Genomic DNA, 22,667 nt, shown 5'->3' on the forward strand with positions numbered 1-22,667 from the left:
CAGAATATAATCACATGTTTTAGCTGCTTAGGTCTGAGTGATAGAAAATACAGTAGTTTAAGTTAGATTTACTTTTATATATTTTTTATTTTTAGAGAGATGGGGAGAGAGAGGGAAAGGGAGAGAAACATCAATCAGCTGCCTCTCACAGGCCCCCCAGTCGGGGCCTGGCACTCAACCCAGTCATATGCCTTGGCTGGAGATTGAACCGGTGACCTTTTGGTTTGCTATATGATGCCCATCCCACTGAGCCACACCAATCAGAGCTAGAATTACTTATTTCATTTTCAAATATTTTTTAAAAAACTTATCTTTTCTATTATAGTTGTCGCACTTTCCCCTTCATAGATTTATTTATTTAAAATTATTTCCTAATAAAAAATTAAAGGTTTCATTAATTTTTTTATAGAGAGGAGAAGGGAAGGAGAAAAGACATTGAGAGACATCAGTTGGTTGTGTCTCATATGTGCCTTGACTGGGTTACTGAACATATGCTTGTGCCCTGACTGGGAATCAGACCAGCAACCTTTCACTCTGCAGGACGCCACCCAACCAACTGAGCCAAACTTGTCAGTGCTCCTTATAAAAATTTTTGCTGTGCTGGTCCAAAATCTCTTATTCACAATTAAGAAATTTAAAAATATATGGCAACAAAGTTTTAATTAGGTTGACACACTCGGTGACAAAACCTGGCCTCAGTTGACAAGAGATTGTTTATATAGTCCGTTATATTTAGTGACTATGCTTATGTATACTACTCAGATGTCCCTGGCTGGTTTGGCTCAGTGGATTGAGCGTCGGCCTGCGAGCTAAGTGTCGCTGGTTCGATCTTCCAGTCAGGGCACATCAGAGAAGGAAAACTCTGATTCCAAAAAACCTCCGCTGCCTTGCGGCATACCTCTTCAGGGGAAAGGCTAAGGGAGTAAACCCCGACAGAAAATCCGGAGCCGGAGTCCCTAAGGCGGTTTGACGTTGTAGTCAAAACCGGCAACTCCTGCGGCGCACCTGAAGCCAAGCTGTATCGACTCCGTCTTTCCCTTGGATCCTTCAGCTGCGAAGAGAGGGGGGGTCTGCTGCATGGGCAACAGCAGACCCTCCATATCACCCTGCCCAGGCTCTGTAGCTTCAGCTTCACTGGAGAGGACACTCCAGCGTCATCGCAAGATGTCGATTCAACACGGGAGGAGACAGATACCGTGTCACTCCCGAGTCGGACTGCACAACCATTCTCGGCGGTGCAGATAGACTCTTAAGAAGCTACACCATCGTCTCTCGGACGGCTGCCGATATGATACTACTCAGATGTTAATGTAAATACTTGATTTGATAGCCGGGTGCTTCCCCAATCCCATTTGGGTGTTATGTAGCCAAAAAAAGCATACTATCACCTTTGTAATATCTGAAAAATCCTCATTTTTCCAAACATATCTCCAAGGGACCATGTTAGACTTTGAAAAGAATATATTGTTTGAACTGAATGCTCAATTTAAAGGAGTTTACTGATATAATTGAAGCTTTCTACAAGTGATAAGGAAATGAAGTGTTGTAAATAAGTGTTGCTGACCTTTGCTATTCACAGTATGTGGTCCAGCAGCAGTAGCATCACCATCATCCGAAAGCTTCTAGAAATAAAGAATTTCATGCCCTATCCTGGAATTATGGGCACATTTGAAGAGAAGCACTGGTCTACACCATTTTACTCCTTTTTGTAGATAACTTAGGAATTGGACGTTTTGGTAGATTTTCTGGGAAGAATGTTTTTGACGTTCGGGTGAGAAGTTGATCACAGTGTAGCCACATTTTGTGTAAATTTGAAGTAATATTGTACAGTATAAAAAATGACCATTTTATTGTAAAATTTGAACTAAAGACTACCCACGTTACAGGTAGAATTAAGAATTAAGTAATTTCAAACAAGCAGACTGAATAAATGGTGATGACACTTCAACTAGTGATCCGGAATACATGCCATATTGAGATATTTGTACTTTGAATTTTCTGTGCTCTTTAGCAAATCATATACAGTGCCAGGTAAAATGTAACCAATTTATAATTTCTTGGTGATAAATGATAGCTGGAAAGATTCACATTTGAAAAATAATCTTGCAGTTCAAGATATAGCTGTGACAATAACAGTTATGACCATTTTTCTTTTTTCCCCAACCATTTAAAGAAAATATCTAAACATAGAAAACAGTAGAATGAATTCCTATGTACTTTCCACCTAAATTGCCATGTTTGCTGTTGCTTTTTAAAAATATTTATTTATAGAGAGAGGGGAAGGGAGGGAGAGGAGCATGTATTGGTTACCTCTTATAAGTGCCCTGTCCAGGGACTGAACTTGCAACCTAGGGATGTGCCCTGACCAGCAATCAAACCTACAACCTTGCAGTTTTCAGGATGATGGTCCAACCAACTGAGCCACACTGGGCTCAACTGAGGACAGTTTTTCATTGCTTTTAGAGAGAGACATCAATGTGAGAGAGAAGCATCGATTGGTTGTCGCTGGTGTAGGCCTGGACCTGGGATTCAACCTGCATTCTAAGCATGTGCCTACATTGGGAATCGTTATGTTCCAACCAACTGAACCACAGCTGTTAGGGCCAAGGACTTAAATTCTTAAGCATGAATCTCTAAAGATACTACTCTTCCCCTGAGCAGGGGCTTATCCACCTAATCATTTTGTTATTCTCATTTACATGTTTTCAGTTATATTAGAAATTACAAATCCTTTACATCTTTTTTGTTTAGTCGTAATTTTTGTGAAATAAATGTGTCCTTTTAATTTCCAGTCAAGATTTATTGATTTTAATGAAGTAATTTTGGAATGTCGATTATAGATAGGTTTTTTTTTTTGTTGTTAGCATTCTTTTACATGTTTCTGATATTTGTTTGGTACTTCAGATGTTTGTTGATGAGGAGTTCTATATAGAAGCTGCTCTAGTTAAGAATTTGATGGGTTCTGATATGCTGGGGTTTTTCCCCTTAAGTCTGATGGCAACACTCATAGAAACAGATGGCTAACATTTAATAACAGCACAATTGATGGTGAAGATTGAGAATATTTGTTGAAACTTCCAATAAATGAGATACTCCAAATTACTGAACACAATATTCAGTGAAATTTTTGGTGCCCTGGAAATGCTGATTTCCTTAATTTTATATAGTTCAGAATTGTTCTTGAGGAAGGGAGGTGCTTGACTTTTCCATCTTCTGTTTAGGAGTTTATATGAAAGCTTTGCTGACTATAGGCCAAGCTATTTATCATAATCATCATATTCCAGGGTAGCATTAAACTATCTTTGCGTAATGAAAAATTATAAAAGCAATATGTTATTAAGGAAAATTTTGGGAAAAAAATATGTAAACCTCACAATCCTGCCACATCTTGAGATATCTAACACTTTAGTGTATAATCTCCTAGATCGCCGGCAGCCGTCCGTCTCGAGAGACGATGGTGTAGCTTCTTAAGAGTCTATCTGCACCGCTGAGAATGGCTGTGCAGTCCGACTCGGGAGTGACACGGTATCTGTCTCCTCCCGTGTTGAATCGACATCTTGCGATGACGCTGGAGTGTCCTCTCCAGTGAAGCTGAAGCTACAGAGCCTGGGCAGGGTGATATGGAGGGTCTGCTGTTGCCCATGCAGCAGGACCCCCCTCTCTTCGCAGCTGAAGGGTCCAAGGGAAAGACGGAGTCAATACAGCTTGGCTTCAGGTGCGCCGCAGGAGTTGCCAGTGTTGACTACAACGTCATACCGCCTTAGGGACTCCGGCTCCGGATTTTCTGTCGGGGTTTACTCCCTTAGCCTTTCCCCTGAAGAGGTATGCCGCAAGGCAGCGGAGGTTTTTTGGAGTCAGAGTTTTCCTTCTCTGATGTGCCCTGACTGGAAGATCGAACCAGCGACACTTCTAGATATCTTCTAGATAAAACCTGTGTATTGCGTATGTTTTGTAACATTATGAACATCTCTCAGTGCTATATGTTATTTAAAAGTAGTTTTTACTATTTGTACACAGTTGAATTGATGTACTCGTACTGAAATGAAATTCATTTAGTCAGTCAATCCCATTGCCATGCATGTTTTCTAATTTTTTACTGTTAATATGGCCACATCCTTGTTTCTTTCAGATGAGCTCTCAAAAGTGAGATTATTGCGTTAAAAGAATATACACAGTCTTCAGGCTTTTGATTAAAAAACATTCAGGTAGCCTCTGAAAATATATCAGTCAATAATGTCAAATAAGGTATGAAAAGGACCATTTTAATTTAAAAGAATTTTATTTGGTAGGTGAAAATGGTATTTGGTTTAATTTATATTTCCTTTATAGTGATGTTGAGTTTTTTTAAATCTCCATAAACCTTTACTGTTATTTGTTAGTCACTTGTTTGGCTCTGGTCCAATTTTGTGGTATGTCCACTAATAGTACATGATGTAGTTGTAGCATCAGCTACAGCAGCAACACTGAGATGTACCAGGCACACTGTCAGTGTTTTCTATACCTTCATTTAAGCTTCATACCTATCCTGTGAGACAAATGATACTCATTTTACAGTTGAAGGATCTGGTGTTTGATGGATTGGCTTGCTAAAGGGAAGTGCACACTCAAGTGGTTGAATTTGAAATTGAAACAGGTCTGTTTTGACCCCAAAGCCTCTGAACCCTTACCCATTAGGATGTATTTATGTATTTAATTTTTATATACAGTATTAAGGGCTTGAATTGTGGACATATTGCAGACATTCAATTCTTAAAAAATTTATGGTGTATTTTAGTATAGGGATGTTTTTGTATTATGTTCTTTTTAGGAACTTAGCTAGGTTAGTCACTATTTTAAATGAAGTTTGGTCGGGTGGACATGGCTTGAATTTGTGGGATAGGTATTTTTGTATCTACCTTTTCAATTTTTTTTAAAAATAGGCTTTACCTAAACTTTTGGTTTATAATTTTTTAGGTATTAACCCATGTTCTCAAAACTAAACCAGTGTACAGAAAATATGCAGAAGGGCTTCTCAGTTGAGGTTGCCATTACTATTGTCCCAAAACTAATATGTAACATGAAAAAATCCTCTGCTGTTGAAAAAAAATTGTGTTAATCTAATTTAATAAAAGTGACTTGGGTGAGACTCCAGGTTATGTTGAACAAATCAGTAAAGGATATATACTTGCGAGAGAATGTTAATATTTCACAATAAAATCAAAGTCTGAAATTCTCTTTAGGCTAGAGCCAGGGAATATGAACTAGGTATAAAAGAATAAAATAGTATTTGAAATGTAAAATTCTGTCTTATGCTTGATGTAAAGAAATCCAACAAAATAGGTGTCCAAATACAGGAAGTTAACATATTAAAAGTAAGAATTAGAGGTTTTACTTTCCACTGAATTCTGCATGTGTTGACAGTGCCAAAATTGGCAGAAGTAATAGCATCTAGATAGTATCCAGAATGTGCTCCACTCCTGCAAGAGCAGCCAAATTTGGACTACTGTGTTCAAAAGGGACTTTAACAAATTAAATAAGGCACAATATCTTATTTTCATAGAAAATGGTCAGGAGAACAAACAGTTTGAATGAGATATTTTAATCAAAGGAAAAAATTATTCTGTCACGAATGATTAGAGATACGAGGTAAGGGAATAAATTGGTTAAGAGCCAATTAAGTTTTAGAACTGAGTATTTTCAGTTGTGAATTCCTTTACTTACACTGGCAGTTCAAGAGGCTTGATCTTTGGTGAGTGAGCAGTGATGTTGTAAGGGTATTTTAACATTCTTTGAAGAAATTAGAAGGCTCTGAACTGCATGATTCCATGTTTGCATCATTGAGATTCTGGGAATATTTTTGTAAAGATCATCAATTAAAATTTTTTTGTTGCATTACGTTACCCATTTTTACTTTGACAGGAAGGGGTTTCTTTTTAAATTATAGAAATGCTCATTGAAGGAAACTTAAACATGCAGATAAAATATTTACTTAAAACTTCAACACTCAGAGATAACCACTATTAATATTTTGAAGTTTTGGTCCATTCTTTGTCTCATGCTGAATGTTTACTTATCCTTAATATCTTCTATACTTTTATAATACGTGTTTTATACGTATTTTTACCACTATGGAATTCTTACCATATTTGTTTTAGAGCTTATATATTGTAAACATTTTCCACTAGTTAGTTCTACAATGTATTTCTAAGTGGCTTTCTAATATTTTTTGTCATAGGATTCACAAAACTTATAGTCACAGTTTCTCTTTTTCTGTGCCAAATATAGAATCGCCTAAATTTTATTTACCATCGTCAAATGCTTAATTAATACAAATACGTAGACCTTGTTTGGCACTTTTCCTCCTAAAAATTTTCAGGTGAACCTACAGAAATGTGTACTGGTTTTACTTAGTTATTATAGCAGTGGAAGTGCCAGTTCCCTTCTGCACCCCATTGGCTTACTTTATTAGCAAATTTGACAGAAAAAAATTAATTTTTCTATTTTCTAGGAACTTGCTAAATTGGCCTGATGGTGATGGACATCGTTTTTCCATTTGCTCTAATAGGAACTTAAAAAATCATTTGAATCATCCCTATTTCAGCAACTGTCTAGATTGCTGTTTGCTCTCTACAGACCTTTTTTTCCTTCTGAATGATTTTAAAGTTATAGGCATAATATTTCACTTAGGAACTTCAACATGGCTGTCTGTCTTAAGAAAGATTACATCGTCAAAATAATTATTAAAACAATGAGAATTAACATTAATTCAATATTATCTTGAATGCCGTCCATATTAAAGTTCTCTAGTTGTGGCAAAAAAATGTTTCTTTTTCCTAGTCCAGTATCGAGTCAGATTTTACATATTGCTTTCTTAACCTAGAAAAGGCCCCCTGCCTTTTTTTTTAACTTTAGGAGTTTCAACCAGTCGTGTTATGTAATGTCCCCACAAATTTGAAGTTGGCTATTTTTTTTTTTTTTTAAGATTTTATTTATTTTTAAGGAAAGAGAGGGAGTGAAACATTAGTTGGGGCGTCATTGCACTTCCCGTATACTCCCAAACCAGGGAACAAACCTGCAACTCAGGGCATGTGACCTGACAGGAATCAAAGTGGCAACTTTTAGCTTTTTGATCCGGATGATGCCCAAGAAGCTTGAGGCACAGGGATCAGGGCTGAAATTGTCTGTTTTCCTGTGTGTATATTCATGTCAAATATTTTCCAGGAATATTGCAGAAATGATAGATATTTCTTATTTTTGTCACTTTAAGAGGCATTTAAGTGATGGCCTCCATGTCCCCAGTCCTTTATAATCAGTAATTTGTTGGATAATACCGCCAGATCATGTAATATGTTTCCTTCAGTGGTTTTAGCATTGATATTGACTTTCGTCTGAATCAATTTTTGATGTCATCTTCACCAAGCACTTTTTTTTAAAGTGGTATTTTTAAATCTTTTAATTTCAATATTCTTCCTTCAAATAATTTTTTGTGTTTATGATTTGTTTTGGCTCCTCTGTCTTTTATCTGTTATTCATACATCTTTTGGAGACTGCTGAGATTTCTCTTTAGGTTTAGATAATTACATGTGTAATTTTTTTACATTTAAATTTAGATCCATCTGTAAATGATTTTGGTGTACAGAGTGAGATTTGAGGTTGGTCCCCCTCTTTTTTAAAGATGGCTACCTGGTACCATTTACTGAACTATTAATTTTCCCCTATTTATGCTATTTTGAGTATTGTCTTAGTTTAAAAAAATTTTTTTTGAAGATTTTATTTACTTTTAGAGAGGTGGGAGAGAGGGGAGAGAAACATCCCTGTGAGAAGGATCCATTGCCTCTCCTATGCCCCCAACTGGGGACCTAGCCCACAATCCAGGCACATGCCTTGACTGGAAGTCAAATGGCAACTTTTCGGTGTACAGGCCAGTGCTCAATCCACTGAGCCACACCAGCCTGCGCTTAGTTTTTATTCTTTAAGTGGGTAGTTAGCATAATTTATCTAAAAATGGCCAGCTTTGTTTTTTGTGGCCTGAAAATGTCCTAAAAATACTACCATGTACTGTTTTCTCATGCTAGTAGTCTTGACATGATAGTCTTGCCTTGAGATCGTGTGTGGATTTTTTTTTTCTTTTTTTAAATTGTTTCTGTTTTGAGGAATAATAAGCTTTGAGGTGGGAGCAAATTAAAGAACCTTGTTTTTTTGTAGACACATGGGCAGATAGATCATTGTTGGTCTCTGTGAAGAGACCAGAAGGAAATAGTTGATGAGTGCAATAAAGATACACATAGAGGAAAAATTGTGAGCTAAAGTTGTGTGGGAAAGGGTACTGTACTGAAAGGGACTTACAGGGACAAAATAGGAACTCTTAGAAGTGTGTCAAAGAAAAACAGCTGAGATCAGATGATGATGCTCTAAGTAGGCAGAGCAATTACAGTATTCAAAAGGTACTGGGAAACTGTTGACAAGAAATTGTGAAAGACAGTGAAATAGAAAATCTTTGGACTCAAAAATTGTCATTTTTTAAAAAAACTACCAACTCATTGCTGCCATCTAGTGACACTTTGTCTTCTAAATTCTTCAAAGAAAGATGGGAAATAGCATATTAGGCATATGGCAGTTGAATATAATTTGAATTAAATGTAGAGTCTAGGTTTTAAGGCATGGTAATAAAATTGTAGAGTTCTAAATTTCCTTATCTGTGGCATTTATTACTTTTTTTGCTCTCTAGTTAGTATGATTTGACATCTGATAAGCCATACTTGGTGCCATCTTTCTTTTTTTGAACAACATATAATGTAATACGAGTAAGTACAATGTGATTAGTATGTGATTTGGGTGAACAGGAAGAGAACTGGCTGAAATGCCCAGTAGAATCATCTTGTGGCTTGCTTCCTTGTTTTCTGCTCCCCCTCCCTTGCAGTAAATATGCTCAGATAAGATACCAAACACAATCTAAATGACACTGTTTTGTCAAGTATTTCTTTTCTGTTTCCTCAATCCCTTTCCACTAAAGATGGCATTCTAGTTAGTGACCAGTACATAAAGGCAAGGTAGCCAAAGGCTTGATTCTAGTTATAAATTGATTTGGCCCAACTCCCAGAAAGTTCCAGGACCTTTATAACTTCTGTTTCTGGACCATTTGAACCACGTGTTTCTCAAAATTGTCAGATAGCTCAGTCTGCCTTTCCTACCTTGCTAGGTACTTCTTCCCAGCAGAATTTTCTTGATATTTAATATGAACTGAAAGAGAAATGGACTGTTGTTATAAACATTTACCAAGTTTTTAGCTAGATTGACAATCCGAGATAGGTTTGCCTCTTAAGAGGGCAGTTAGAATAGCTCCAACTTTAAAATGAAAAGTTGAAAATAAAATTCACAATTTGTATTCCAATCAGATATAGATTTTATTTATTTTTTTGTTTTAGGATGACTGGGATGGTAGAGGTAGGAATCAGCACATTTCTATATCCACTAATTTTGTCCTTTATGCTGCCACTGAAATCTGTTTTTATTGCTTTGGCATAAAGTATATGATCAAACATACATAGCCTTTGGTGTAATAAGGCAGTAAAAGTAACTGAATACTCCTGGTTTTGACTTTTACTCTCCAGGTAAGACAAGCCTTAGTGATCCTTTGATGATAAAAGTAATGGGAATAAGAACCTGGGATGAAAAGATATAGAATAATACAAAGGCATGCATGTACATCCAGGTACTAGATTAGTGCTGTCACTCGGTAACCTTTAGGTAAATATTCGGTCTTTTTCTTTCTGTTTGTACCCTTGTGGAATTCTGTTTTTCTAGAACCATATCCTCTTGATCTCCATGAGTGAATTAAACAGTGTGTAAAGTAATCAGGGAACATGATTATTTCAGAAATACTTTACATACTGGCTTTACTCAAACCAGTTTTAAGAAAGAAACATTCTGTTTTTTAATTCTGTGTACTTTATTATTTAATATTGAGTTTAAGAAATCATGAATTTGTCTTAAAATGAATTTGAGTTTAAAATGACTGCTGAAAAAACTTAAAAGCTATAACTAGACTCCTTTCATCTTTGAGGGAAAGTTTGAATTTATATGCTAGATTTATGAACTGGACAGTATTCCCCATCAAGATACCAGACTTGATTGTTAAAGTTAAAACTAATTCATGTAGATTAACATCATTTCATTATTTAACAGCATTATTAGGCTATTAGTATATATATATGCACATTTGTCAAAGCATTTGAATGGTTTTATAAAACATTTTTAAGACCACGATTTTTAATAATTATAAATAACCAGAAGCAGAGTACCTGCAGAACATTATAAAATATTTCTGTCATGTCTTTCCTAAGCATGTAATTTATATATGCATCCTTTTATGTATTGTACAACTGTATACTGCTTTTTTACTTAAACATTTTATCATAATTTCCACATTTGAAGTGACTTGTAAATTTTCTAAAGACTGCAGTTCCTGGTAATTAGACTACTGAATTGTTAAAAATTTATTTTTAAAACATGCATGTAGAATATAACTGCTACATATCTATATAAGATAAAAAGCAGAAATTAACCCATTTCTTCTGCAACTTGCTTTTACCCTTGAAATCTGATGTGTTTAAGACTGTACCATTTAGGTTGGATTTTTAAGCTGGTCCAAGCAGTCTCTTCCATTTCTTCCTTTCCTAGTACTTTAAAAAGTGAGGAGAAACTGACCATTTTTATCAGGGTAGATTATTCCAAAATGTAAACCTTTAGGACCTATAAGGCAATCTCAGATATATTCATTTAGATCTGTACCATTTCTTTTAGTCCGTGGAAAACAGCTAATGTCCCTGGCTGGTTTGGCTCAGTGGCTTGGGCACTGCCCTGCAAACTGAAAGGTCATTGGTTCGATTCTCAGTTGGGGCATATACCTGGGTGGCTGCCAGCTCCACAGTTGGGGGTGTGTGGGAGTTATCTCACATATTGACATACTGATGTTTGTTTCACTCTAAAAGTAAGTAAATAAAATCTTTTAAAAATACAGCTAATGAGTTATTATAAAGCAAGAAACCATGTAACTACTACTTAAGTTGGGAAAAGTAGAACTTTGCCAGCAAGGTTTACACTTTGGGATGATCCTGTGACAGTCCAGAAACAAATGGCAGAACACGTAAGGAAAGAAAATGTGATCCATGGTTTTATACCCAGCAAAACTTATTTACAAATATAAGGAATATAGCCAAACTGGTAATAACATGTAAGAACTGAGAAACTATTCTTACGAGTTCTTTCTAAGTAATATGTTAGAGATAAACTTGGAACATCATGATACCATGAGGTAGAATTTATGATATCACAAAAAGATAATGCACAAAAGGGTAACACATGAGTTTAAACAAGCCTTTTGTCCCAGATTCCTATTTGAGGATATACAGATGACAGAAAAACTATGTGTAATTTCATTAAGAGTATGAAATTTCTGAAAATGTAGACTGGGAACTGCAGGTCAAATGCCCTGGATTCTTAAAAATGTGAATTTTAAGTTAAAGGGATGGAAGGAGAACATACCTAAAAAGAATTTTAAAAGACATCAGGTTTCTTTTAATGGGTAAGGGTACTGTGTAGGAATACACATTTAGGTGATAGAATTACTTAGGAAGGAAGGAAGTGATAGAGAGTATTAGTATCTTTAGAGGATGAAAAAAGATTTGAGAATGGAATGATGCACATAGGGCTTCTGTGTTAGTTTTGACATTTCGTAGAGACGTAAGCTGCTCTAGCACCTTCATTTTTACTACAGTACCTTGTGCTCACTATTGGAGCAGGTAAAACACTGCTTTTCTTAAAATTGGTTCTTTCCAGTAAATACTAGTCAGATGTTTTGGGATTCTTCAATTTCTAGGTCTTGGTTGCTGTAATGTTGGCTTGCATTTTGGGAGTTTTAATTAGAATACCTTGTTAGCAAGTTTTGTTGTAAATACTGTCCATGGGTTTGGGTTTTACTATCTGATTTGATTGCTTTTATGTAAGGATTCAGAAAGATTCCAAAACTGCTGTGCTGTTGGTGCTTTCTTCCAGGAATTCCTTCTTCTCCAGTAATTTATGTGCATTTAGGGTATTGACCATTTTTCTCATGTTAACAACAAGAGGTAGGGTGAAATGTGACCCAAGATCATGAAATGTGACCCAAGGTCATTTGGTTCACTGGATTGAGGGATGGCTTATGAACCGAAAGGTCACTGGTTTGATTCCCAGTCAGGGCACATGCCTGGTTTTGGGCTGGATCCCCAGTTGGGGTGTGTGATAGGCAACCTATCGGTGCGTCTCTCATTCATTGATCATCTCCCTCTCTTCCTCCCTCCCTTCCCCTCTCTGAAAATAAATAAAATCTTATAAACAGATGGCAGAACTGCTAGAGTCATCTGTTCCTGTTTGTCCCCTTAAGGAGCCCTGGTGCCTGGTACTTAGCAGATACTCAAGAAACGTTCAGTGAGAAAAGAATAATTTATAGTAACCTGTTTAATTCTTCAGAAAGATGTGTTCCTAGGAGTGGGATTAATGGATCTTTGAGGTTCACCTGTCTTTACAGTTGCTCATATCTTGATTAAATCCTTATAGTAAGAAAGTTAAACTGTTGACCTTAGCCCAGCTTTTGAAACTGGGATCATTGTATTATATTTTTATCAACAATTCATGAATTTTGTATTGAATTTGGAAACCACACATTATCAAAGAAAATGAGGGAAAAAATGCTATCCTTAAATTCTGAAATGACAACCATTGTTAGCACCTTTTTATTTTGTTTATTTATATTTGAGAGAGAGACTTTGATGTGTTGTTCCACCCATTTATGCACTCACTGGTTGATTCTTGTATGTGCCCACAGCCTTGGTGTATTGGGACGGTGCTCTAACTAACTGAGCTACTGTGCCAGGGTCTAGTACCTTTCTATTTCGTTTACCTGGATGTCTCTCCACCAGCCTTTTCAGATAGGGTTCCTTGAGAGAATTAAGCCCTAATACCTTAAGGTAACAATTTGCCAAAGCACACAGGTGTACCACAAACATTTTTAAACATGAAATACCTAACTGTTTAGTTGGGGGTACTGACCTTTTTTCCCTTAGATTGTCAGATTAAAAAATGACAACAGCTAACACAATAGCCGTCTGATGTGAATGAATCAACGTCATACCTTTTTTTGTTATTGTTCAAATTGACAAAAATGTTCTTTAGTGTGCTCCAGAATTTTACTAATTTGTGTGTGCCATGAGTTGAAAAAGGTTGAAAATTGTGCCCTTAGACATTTTTTGTATGTGATGAATTTTGTTCTGTATAACTTGATTGGTATCAAGTATGTGGCATATTTGTGAAAGTTGAGGAAATAGTCATTAAATCCATTTATGATTTGTGGTTCAAAGGAGGAGTGTATGTGAAAGGGAAATAAATTTAATGTATATTGTTTGGTGTTTTCCCTCATGTTCAGTATGGTGGTGGCATGTCAAACTACCCTGCTTGGAAGGTTTATGTTTTTAATTCTTGGTTTTCTAAGGATTTTTGGTAATCACACTTAGGTTGAAAGGCTGTGGGTGATTCTCAGTGCCTACTGTTGGGTAAATCTTTTTGTTTAGTCTAAAAGAATGATTAGGAACTACTCGCTATATAAAAAGATGTAATTTAGAAATAAAAATAGGATGGATTATGTCTTGAATTTCAGAAAGGATAGAAGGGAAAAGCAGTTTTTACATCTTTAAAATTACTACTGCTTGTGAAATGACTAGGTATTTTAAGGGTCAGAATGGTAGCGGTCATGTATAAATGATGTATACTACCTATTATATATATTTATATATGAGACATTTTAATATAGTCATGGGAACTAGTTAGTCATGATTTCTCTTGAGGATTGGAAGGAAAACATTAGACACTGGTATCTTTAATCTTAAGACTGTTGCTCTAAATCTTAAGGTAGGCCTATCATAATAACAGATTGAGTGGCAGGGGGAAGCAGACTGGTATAAAAGCTAAAAGAATGCCTAAACATTAAGATTGAACCTAGCATACATAAAGACAATTTTTGTTTCAAAATTGTCTGAGGGAATTTGTATTCTCTTCCTTCCTTTGGTCTTTTGATTTCATGCAGTGTTTATCATTACCATCCAGTATTGTGTCCCAGGTCTATTTTGTAGGTTGTCATATAAAAAGAAAAGGAAGAGCCATTGTAATCTATAAAAAGATGATAGTATACTTAAGGTATCTGGCATATTGTAAATCAGTTGAAGTACTTGGAAATAGATATTTCCAGAGTGAATGAATTGGTCTGTGCATTGCCTTTGTATAATAAGGTCAATTATATTTGAAGGGCAGAGTGACAGTTGTCCACATTAATCTAGCTAAATGGTTTGTGGGCAGAATTTGGAGTTTTTGTATATCTTTGGGAGATTGAGTGAGACTCAGTAACAGCGATGTGCAGGAAAATGGAATTACTGATAGATGGCAAGTGATGGTTAGATTAGCATGACTGGGAAGGTGAAAAACGAGTAGAAATTGGTAGTAGAGGACTTAGTGGGGGCTCTAATATGCTTGCGGTCTTTAAATCTGGAGTCATTTGGAATTAATGTTCAAGAACAGTGTTGCCAAGAGTTTGTAAAGATTCTTTTGTCCCCTTGAAATGATAGTCTAGCACTTTTGAGAAGGGAAAGTTGAATTTCTATAAGGAGATATATTCAGGTGCTCTAATCTCTGAATAGTAACAGATTGAGGTTGACTACTACTGCACTCTAGATAGTCACAGTGGTTCAAAATAAGAGTAGAAAAAGTTTTATCACGGAATATTTTGGTTTTAGCATCTTTTCACGTTTATGCCTTTTTTTTCCTTCCAGTTTCGGCTTTGTGAGGAACCTTATCATCAAAGACAATGGCCAGCAATGTTACCAACAAGACAGATCCTCGCTCCATGAACTCCCGTGTATTCATTGGAAATCTTAATACTCTTGTGGTCAAGAAATCTGATGTGGAGGCTATCTTCTCAAAATATGGCAAAATTGTGGGTTGCTCAGTTCATAAGGGTTTTGCCTTTGTTCAATATGTTAATGAGAGAAATGCCCGGGCTGCAGTGGCAGGAGAGGATGGCAGGATGATTGCTGGCCAGGTTCTAGGTAAGATTTAGGTTGAATTAAATTTTTCACTCATGTAATTCAGATATAAAAACTTTGCTATTTGTGTTGTTTTCTCCCCCCCTCTCCCTCATTTTAATAGCCTGAGATTTTCTGGATGTTGTGGCTTGCTTTAGCATAATACAAATGTTAGGTTTAAATATGTAATAGGCTAAATATGGATTTTATTTGTTATGCCATGTTGAGCAGGTGAGACTAGATAACCTCAGTTGGTAGTCTTGAGTAAGATAGAGGAGGTAGGAATGCCATTTCATAAGGTACAGTTGCTGCCTTAATACATGACTGTGCCTCCTGCTCACAGTGGACTGAGGAAAGACCGTGTAGCCTTGTCCCTCATGGGCTCCAGAGTCGGGTCAGGTTGCTTGGCTCTGTTTGGGACTTCACACTGTATATTTATTGGGTAGCTTATGTAGCTCGGCCCAGTCTTAAATTTTCTCATGTGTTAAAATGGAGTTAATAATATCTCAGAGTTTATACTTGGGATGGTCAAGAGAATTTAGGTAAATTGAAAGGATTTATTGAGATGATTCATGAAAAGCCTCTAGTAGAAGTCCAGCATGTTATATTAGATAAAAGGTGCTTATTGTTAACATGTTTTAGCAGCATAAACTTTGGTGTATAGTTTTAGATAGTAGTTCTCCCAGTAGGGGTCTTTTCTGTGGTGTAGCATGTTCAAATGTTGAGAAATGAGATCTGAGCTCTGCTCACATGATGGTTTATATTCTAAACTTTAGATCTCATTACCTATTAAGACTGTTAAAATCATAAGTATGTTCCTAATGATTATAGGATCCCATTTTCTTGAATGTTTTTTTGTTTATTGATTTGAGAGAGGCATTGATGTGACATAAAAACATCAATAGGTTGCCTCCCATATGCACCCCGTCCAGGGATCAAACCCACAACCTACGTATGGTGTGACACTCCAACCAACTGAGCCATGTTCCTGGGGCTCTTGAATAGATTTCTAATTGCTTATGAATTTCTGGGATTTGCTGTCAGTCATGTATTTTGATACAGCCTATATTTTCTGAGATGTGAATATTATGGAAGCTGAAGCATTTGTAAGAGAAGTCCGTTTCTAGGCTTTAGAATACTGTGGTGGCTTAGTTAAATTTTTGTTTTGTTTTCAACATTTTCCAGGAGTTTCTATTTAATGTTTTAAAATGCGTAATGTACAACAAATTTGAAGTCCAACTTCAGCTTTATTGACACTTAATGTGGCTTGTACTCTTCAGGTTGGAGTAAAAACTCAATATATAAAACTACGGCATTTATAAAATTGTGGTAGAAATTAAAACAAGTTTTATGAGAGATCTGAAAACAGTCAGGTTTTTTAAAGTAATTTTTAACTGTCATAGAAATTTTCTAACACCAGAGCAAGACAATTAATCTGTATGTTCTGTGCATCTCAGGTTAACAGATACCAACATGTAACTGATATTATTTTTATCAGTCTTTTTCTGTTTTTATAAAAAATTTGGTAGACCAGTATATATCTAGCAAATAAAGACTTAACAAAATGCAAACCTCACTTTTCTTATTACACAAGAAAATATTAATAGTAATTCCTTAATAACATCTAATATTCAGTCTATATTCAGATTCTTCCTTTTTTTCAAACTTTTATAACTTGGAATTCAAATCAGAATCCAATCCATGTCTACATATGCATTTGGTTAATCGCTTCTTAGATGTCTTTAAGTCTGTTAGTTTCTTCATCCCTTTCTCATTTAAAAAATTTATGACATTTAATTATTGGAGAAATCTCTAGTATTTTCCCACAATCTAAACTGATTGCTTCCTTGTCTTTTTTTTTAACCCTATTTTGTATAATGACCTGGAGCAGTGCTGTCCAGTAGAAACAATGTGAGCCGTGTATGTGATCTTTAAATTTGTGAATAGCTATATTAAGAGAAGTAAAATGAGCAGTACTCATTTCAGTAATATACTTTAACCCAGTACACCCAAGATATGTCATTTTGATATGTAATCACTGAAAAATATGATTGGGTATTTTATATTCTCTTTTCATACCAAGTCTTTGAAGTCCAGTGTGTATACTTCAGGTATATCTGAATTCAGACATAATGCATATCAAATGTTCAATAGCCACATGAAACGCGCTTACTGTCTTGGAGTCTGCAAATCTAAAGGCTTGATTTAATTTAGATTCTATTTAGTTTGCTGAAAATATTTAATGGATAGTGTTATGTACTTCATAATGTACGACATCAGATGGCTTAACGCGGTTTATCACCTTTCTGTGATAAAGTTCCACATGCTTAGGTAATTGATTAGGGGTTGCAAATAGTGGGTTTTCTAATCCCTTTTGCACTTCCTAACTAATTTTTGTAAACCGAACAGCTTCTTGTTGGTATTTGATTTTTCAGAAATACTCTTTAGCTCTGGCTGGTATGGCTCAATGGATTGAGCGTTTGCCTATTTTTTAATTGGTCATTTGATGAACTGAGTTTTGAAGAGCTAACATTTGGCTAATTGGTTTTTGACAAAATGGTCTTTTTTAAAAGAAGGGAGCCCACTGAACTCTTGTTTGGCAGGCAGTGGGTGGTAGGGTGGTAAGTAGTTAACCTCTGGAGTAAGTGCTTTTAAAAAATTAATGTTGTATTTGGAGACTAGGATTTTTCCCCCTCTTTACTCGGTGTGTTCTAGTACGTACAGATATAAAGGGGTTTTTTTGTTTTGTTTTTTTTAATCTTCACCATCGGATATATTTATTGATTTCAGAGAGAGAGAAACGTCCATCAGTTGCCTACCATATGTGCCCCAACTAGGTATCAAACGCACAGCCTTTTGGTGTATGGGACAATGCTCCAACCAGCTGAGCCACTGGCCAAGGCTGCATAATATTCCTTACAAGCATTTTTGAGCAACTTTGCAGCTGACCTGACTTGTAAGGAGAATAAAAGTTTGCCTTTGGGGAATTTGAAGGGTATCATACATGAACCATATTACATATTAATTCATGCCCTGCCATATAAAATATCTGATGTCATTCACTCATTTCTAATATATTTGTCTGTGCTAATTTAAAATCCACAGAATCATTCCTAGAAAAGCAACCATTAGTTATTGATAATTTTCTCCTGCAATAGTAACTGAGTGAACAGAATGGGGTACTCTGAATGGTGATACATATAGTTCCGTTGAAGGTAGGAGCTGAGAGTGGAATGTAACAGAGACAGACTTAATGTGTTATAAATAATGAACACTTTTTTGCTAGAGAACAGAGGGCAAAGGAATAGAATATTAAATCCTAACCTTGTAAAAGAAGAAAGATGAGGGAATAGTTAGACTTCTGTTGATTTATTTGACTCTGTATACCTTTAAAAGCCCAACAGAGTTGTCACTAAAATTTTTTGTTCTTGTTTTTGTTTTTTCAGATATTAATCTGGCTGCAGAGCCAAAAGTGAACCGGGGGAAAGCAGGTGTGAAACGATCTGCAGCGGAGATGTACGGGTCAGTACCAGAACACCCTTCTCCGTCCCCTCTACTCAGGTCCGGAACTTTATTATTTATAACTGCATTGTGTCCATCAGTGGGCATCTTCTCTATCTGTTTTTCTGGGAGTGGGGAGGGCTAACTGTCATATGTTTTACTGTGTAAAAGTAATGCTTTATTAACTTTTGTGAATGTACCTCCTTTTTGTCCATTTCCCAGAGATTTAAAATCTCTGTGATTTTTTGTTACTATTAAAGTAGTTTGGTATTTATGGCACAAATTAAAATTCTTCAAGAGAATTTAGCTTCTAAGAAGCTGGGGAGTAAAAAAAGGGAAAAGAAGATGGCCTTAGAATGTTTAGTTTACTGTTGTAATTTTCAATGTTCTTATTTTAGCTGTTATGCTGTGTGTTGAAATTTTAGCAAACTTGCCTACATTTGCTATTTGGCCACTGCATGTTCAGTAGCCTAAGATGCTTGAAATTTAGTGATGTTATTTAAATTATTGTGGGTTATTCTATGCTAATCTGTTGATCTGTTTGTTGTGGTTGGTTTGGCATGGGGGTTTTTTTTTCCCCATCTGCTGTTGTGAATTGACATTAACAGCTCCAAATTAATACTTTGTGGTATTTATTTTTTTCAGCTCCTCCTTTGACTTGGACTATGATTTTCAACGGGATTATTATGACAGGTATGTTCATGGTGTTTTGTTTTGTCTATCTTAGTAAAAAGCCACCTATTAAGAACCAGTTTATTTTCCTATTTTGTAGTAATGAATGTTCCCTTTTGTAGTAATGAAAACACAAACATTTTAAAGTCCCCTCTTTCTGCCAAAACAAACTGAAAAATATCTTCCTGCAAATTGTCAGAGGTAGACTAGGTAAGGTGGCATTTCTCTTAATTTCAGAGAATCAATATATCTTTTGGGCATATTGGAACATGTCCAATATTTCTGGAGCAATTTTTTCTCGAAACAGGGAGGTTGTCTTCTGTTTTAATTTGTATGCCAAATAAATGGACTAACTTTCCTAATGATGAAATGGGACTTAAATAGTAGTTCTGTGTTCTCTTTTATTATTTCCCTATTTCATACTTGCCACATGGTTTTGCATTGTATGTAATTACAGCAAAACTAAAAAATTATTCCTACCCTTAAATATTCTATAATGACTTCTAAGCAAACCAACTAATACAAAATACAGTACAATCAGCATATATAATGAATTAACAATACAAATTGCTTTAGGAGTTACAGGTATTAAGATTTGTATAATAAATGGGGTATTGTGGTAATATAGTTCTAAAAGGTAAGGAGTTTGGAATAATGATTATGATTTCTTCTTGTGCCTTCTGAATAGCATTAGTATTTGTTGGAGAGTCCTGAGAAATAAAATTAGAAGATATATGGGTAGGGATAGGTTATGTATGGCTTTTGAATGATAGGTTTAGATTCGACGTAGGAATTATTAGAGAATGGCATGATATACAGAAAGGATTGGTATGACATTGGCATTCCGATATATTAATCTTCATGAATGTTATGGAAACATTAAATAAATTTGGTTTGGTACTTTTTAAAATATGCATTATGTGGAAATATTTGAGTATCTTCACTGGAGTTGATAAATCAGAGTAAGTTTTTCCTTTGTGTTTGAGAGATATCACGTAGGCTATGGTAGCTAATTATTAAAAGGACAAAAGAAGAAAACTGGTAAAATTGCTTGGATCTACATTGTATGATTTGAGTCTCTTTCACGCATCATCAAGTGATTATTTCATTTGTCATTAGAGATTTCTTGAGGTTTTTATGTTTGAACACATTTTGAAAAATGGTCGTTGTATTTTGAAAATATTAAAATATAAAAATGGCAGAGCTTACACTTGCAAGAACAGGTATGGGAAAACTTGTTCACTGGTGGAGTGACTTGAAGGCCCTGAAACCTAGTGAGTCTGTCTGAAGCAACTGTTCTTTACCCCATCTCTCCTCTTGTACATAGATCTCTCGGCCACCTTTAAAAGGTACTCATGCTCAATTACACTTGTAGGGTTTTTTGTACAGTTGTTTCAGGTAGACTCTTTATTGGTGTATTTTTTTGTTTGCTTGTTTTTTTAATAATGCTTTATTGATTATGCTATTACAGTTTTCCCAATTTATTTTCCCTTTGTTCCCCTCCACCTAGTGACCTTTCTCCCTCCAGTTGTTCCTCCCCACTTAGTCCATGCCCATTGGTTGTGCATATAGTTCTTCTCAATATCTTCCTGTCAACTCCACTCCCTCCTACTATGCCTCTTAATTCCTGTACCATCTCCCTCCCTTTCCCCCCTTCCCTTTCCCAGCTGACTTCACCCCATAATGTTCCCCATACCTATAATTCTTTTCCCATTCCCATTGCCTACTTAGTTTGCCTTTGTTTCAATTTTCTAGCTTCTGTTGTTAGTTGTTGTGATAGTTTTCATTTTAATGTTCATAGTTTTGATCCTCCTTCTCCTAAACAAGTCCCTTTAACATTTCATATAACAGTGGTTTGGATCTGATGAACTCCTTCAGTTTTACTTTGTCCTGGAAGTACTTTCTCTGTCCTTCTACTATGAATGACAGCTTCACTGGATAGAGTAATCATGGTTGTAGGTTTTTGCTTTTCATTACTTTGAATATTTCTTGCCAGTCCCTTCTTGCCTGCAGAGCTTCTTTTGAGAAATCAGCTGATAGTCTTATTGGGACCCCTTTGTACGTAATTCTCTTCTTGTCTCTTGCTGCTTTTAAGATTCTCTCTTTATCCTTAATTTTTCACATTTTGATTATAATGTGTCTTGGTGTGGTTCTCCCTGGGTTCAGTTTTTTGGAACTCATTGTGATTCCTGGACCTGTAAGTCTTATTTCCTTCCCCGTGTTAGGGAAGTTCTGCTTCATTATTTTTTCACACAATATTTCAATTTCTAGTTGTTTTTCTTCACCTTCTGGCAACCGTATGATTCGGATGTTGGCTCGCTTATAGCTGTCCCATAGGTTTCTGAGCCTCTCCTCATTTTCCTTACTTTTTGTTTCCTCTTTCTGCACTGGTTGACTGTTCCTTCCCTATGTTGCGATTTATTGATTTGATCCCTGGTTTTCTTTCCCTCACCACTAGATTCATATGTGTTTTCATTCATTTCAGCAGGACTAGCCTTCATTCCTTTCCCGTCTTGTTTTAAATCTGCTGTTAGGTCTGTAAGCATTTGTATAACCAAAGCTCTGAGCTGTGCCTGAGAAAGATTTCCTATCTGCTGCTTCGTTAGATTAGATATTTGCTGTCTGGTCAGCTGCGTCACGGGGATCTCTATTGTGATCTGTGCCATCCTGACAATTGTGTTTACCTTTGCTTCCTGGGTGGGGCTGTCACACCTCCTATGCTATAGGGGGTGGAGATCCGAGCACTTGTCACAACCAGGTGACCCTTCTCACTACGCTGTGTTGTCTTCTGTGGGGGGTGGGGGTCCAAAATGGATTCTTACCCTTCACTCTCCGCTGAGAGACTGGGAGCCTCCTCCATCCCCACCCTCTCTGGGCCTCACAGTCCAAGGCAATGGGGGTCTGCTTTCCCTGCCGTTGGAATCGCAAGCTGACGGGTCTGGTCTACAGCCGGTGGTGCTCCCCAGGTGCTTTTCACCTCCCCTTAATAATGGGTGTCTGTGCTTACTGCGGTCCCGCCGCCATCGCCACTGCTGCTGCCGTCAGCACAGCTTGACCTCTCCGCCCCAGTTTCACCCCTCCTACTCATCCAGACGAGCACCACTTCTTTATAACTTAATATGTTGAACAACTTTTATTTTCTGGAACTTCTGGTTATTTCTGGTTTTGCAGTAGTTGTAGTCCTTCTTAGTTGTGGAGGGAGACAGAGCTTGTCAATCTTGGCTGGAAGTCTTATTGGTGTATATTTTAAAGCCCCCAGGGAATTCTAATGTCCAGGCAGGATTGAGAATCATAGATAGCAAAGAACAAGGAAGTAGTTTTATTTCTGCAACTTAAACCCGTGTTCTTTATCATGACTCCTTATAGAAAAATGTAATACATTCAGCTTTTTGGATATAATTTCTGGGG

The 22,667-nt window shown here is 36.3% G+C and overlaps 1 protein-coding gene across 16 annotated transcripts in view; it reads left to right on the forward strand.

The window, feature by feature from the left end:
* HNRNPC (heterogeneous nuclear ribonucleoprotein C) overlaps positions 1-22,667 on the forward strand; it is a 60,532-nt gene that overhangs the window by 12,496 nt on the left and 25,369 nt on the right. For 12 of the 16 annotated variants that reach the window (XM_090270329.1, XM_090270325.1, XM_090270333.1 and 9 more), the window contains 3 exons: positions 14,835-15,110; positions 18,533-18,647; positions 19,233-19,280. In XM_090270329.1, coding sequence (XP_090126455.1) covers positions 14,870-15,110; positions 18,533-18,647; positions 19,233-19,280 — 404 coding nt within the window. In that variant the 5' untranslated portion in view covers positions 14,835-14,869. The remainder of the gene's footprint in view (positions 1-14,834; positions 15,111-18,532; positions 18,648-19,232; positions 19,281-22,667) is intronic. The other 4 variants (XM_090270336.1, XM_090270338.1, XM_090270339.1 and 1 more) reach the window with 1 other exon arrangement.

Source organism: Furipterus horrens, unplaced genomic scaffold (assembly GCF_987537825.1).
Source record: "Furipterus horrens unplaced genomic scaffold, mFurHor1.1.pri manual_scaffold_3, whole genome shotgun sequence".
NCBI lineage: Eukaryota > Metazoa > Chordata > Mammalia > Chiroptera > Furipteridae > Furipterus > Furipterus horrens.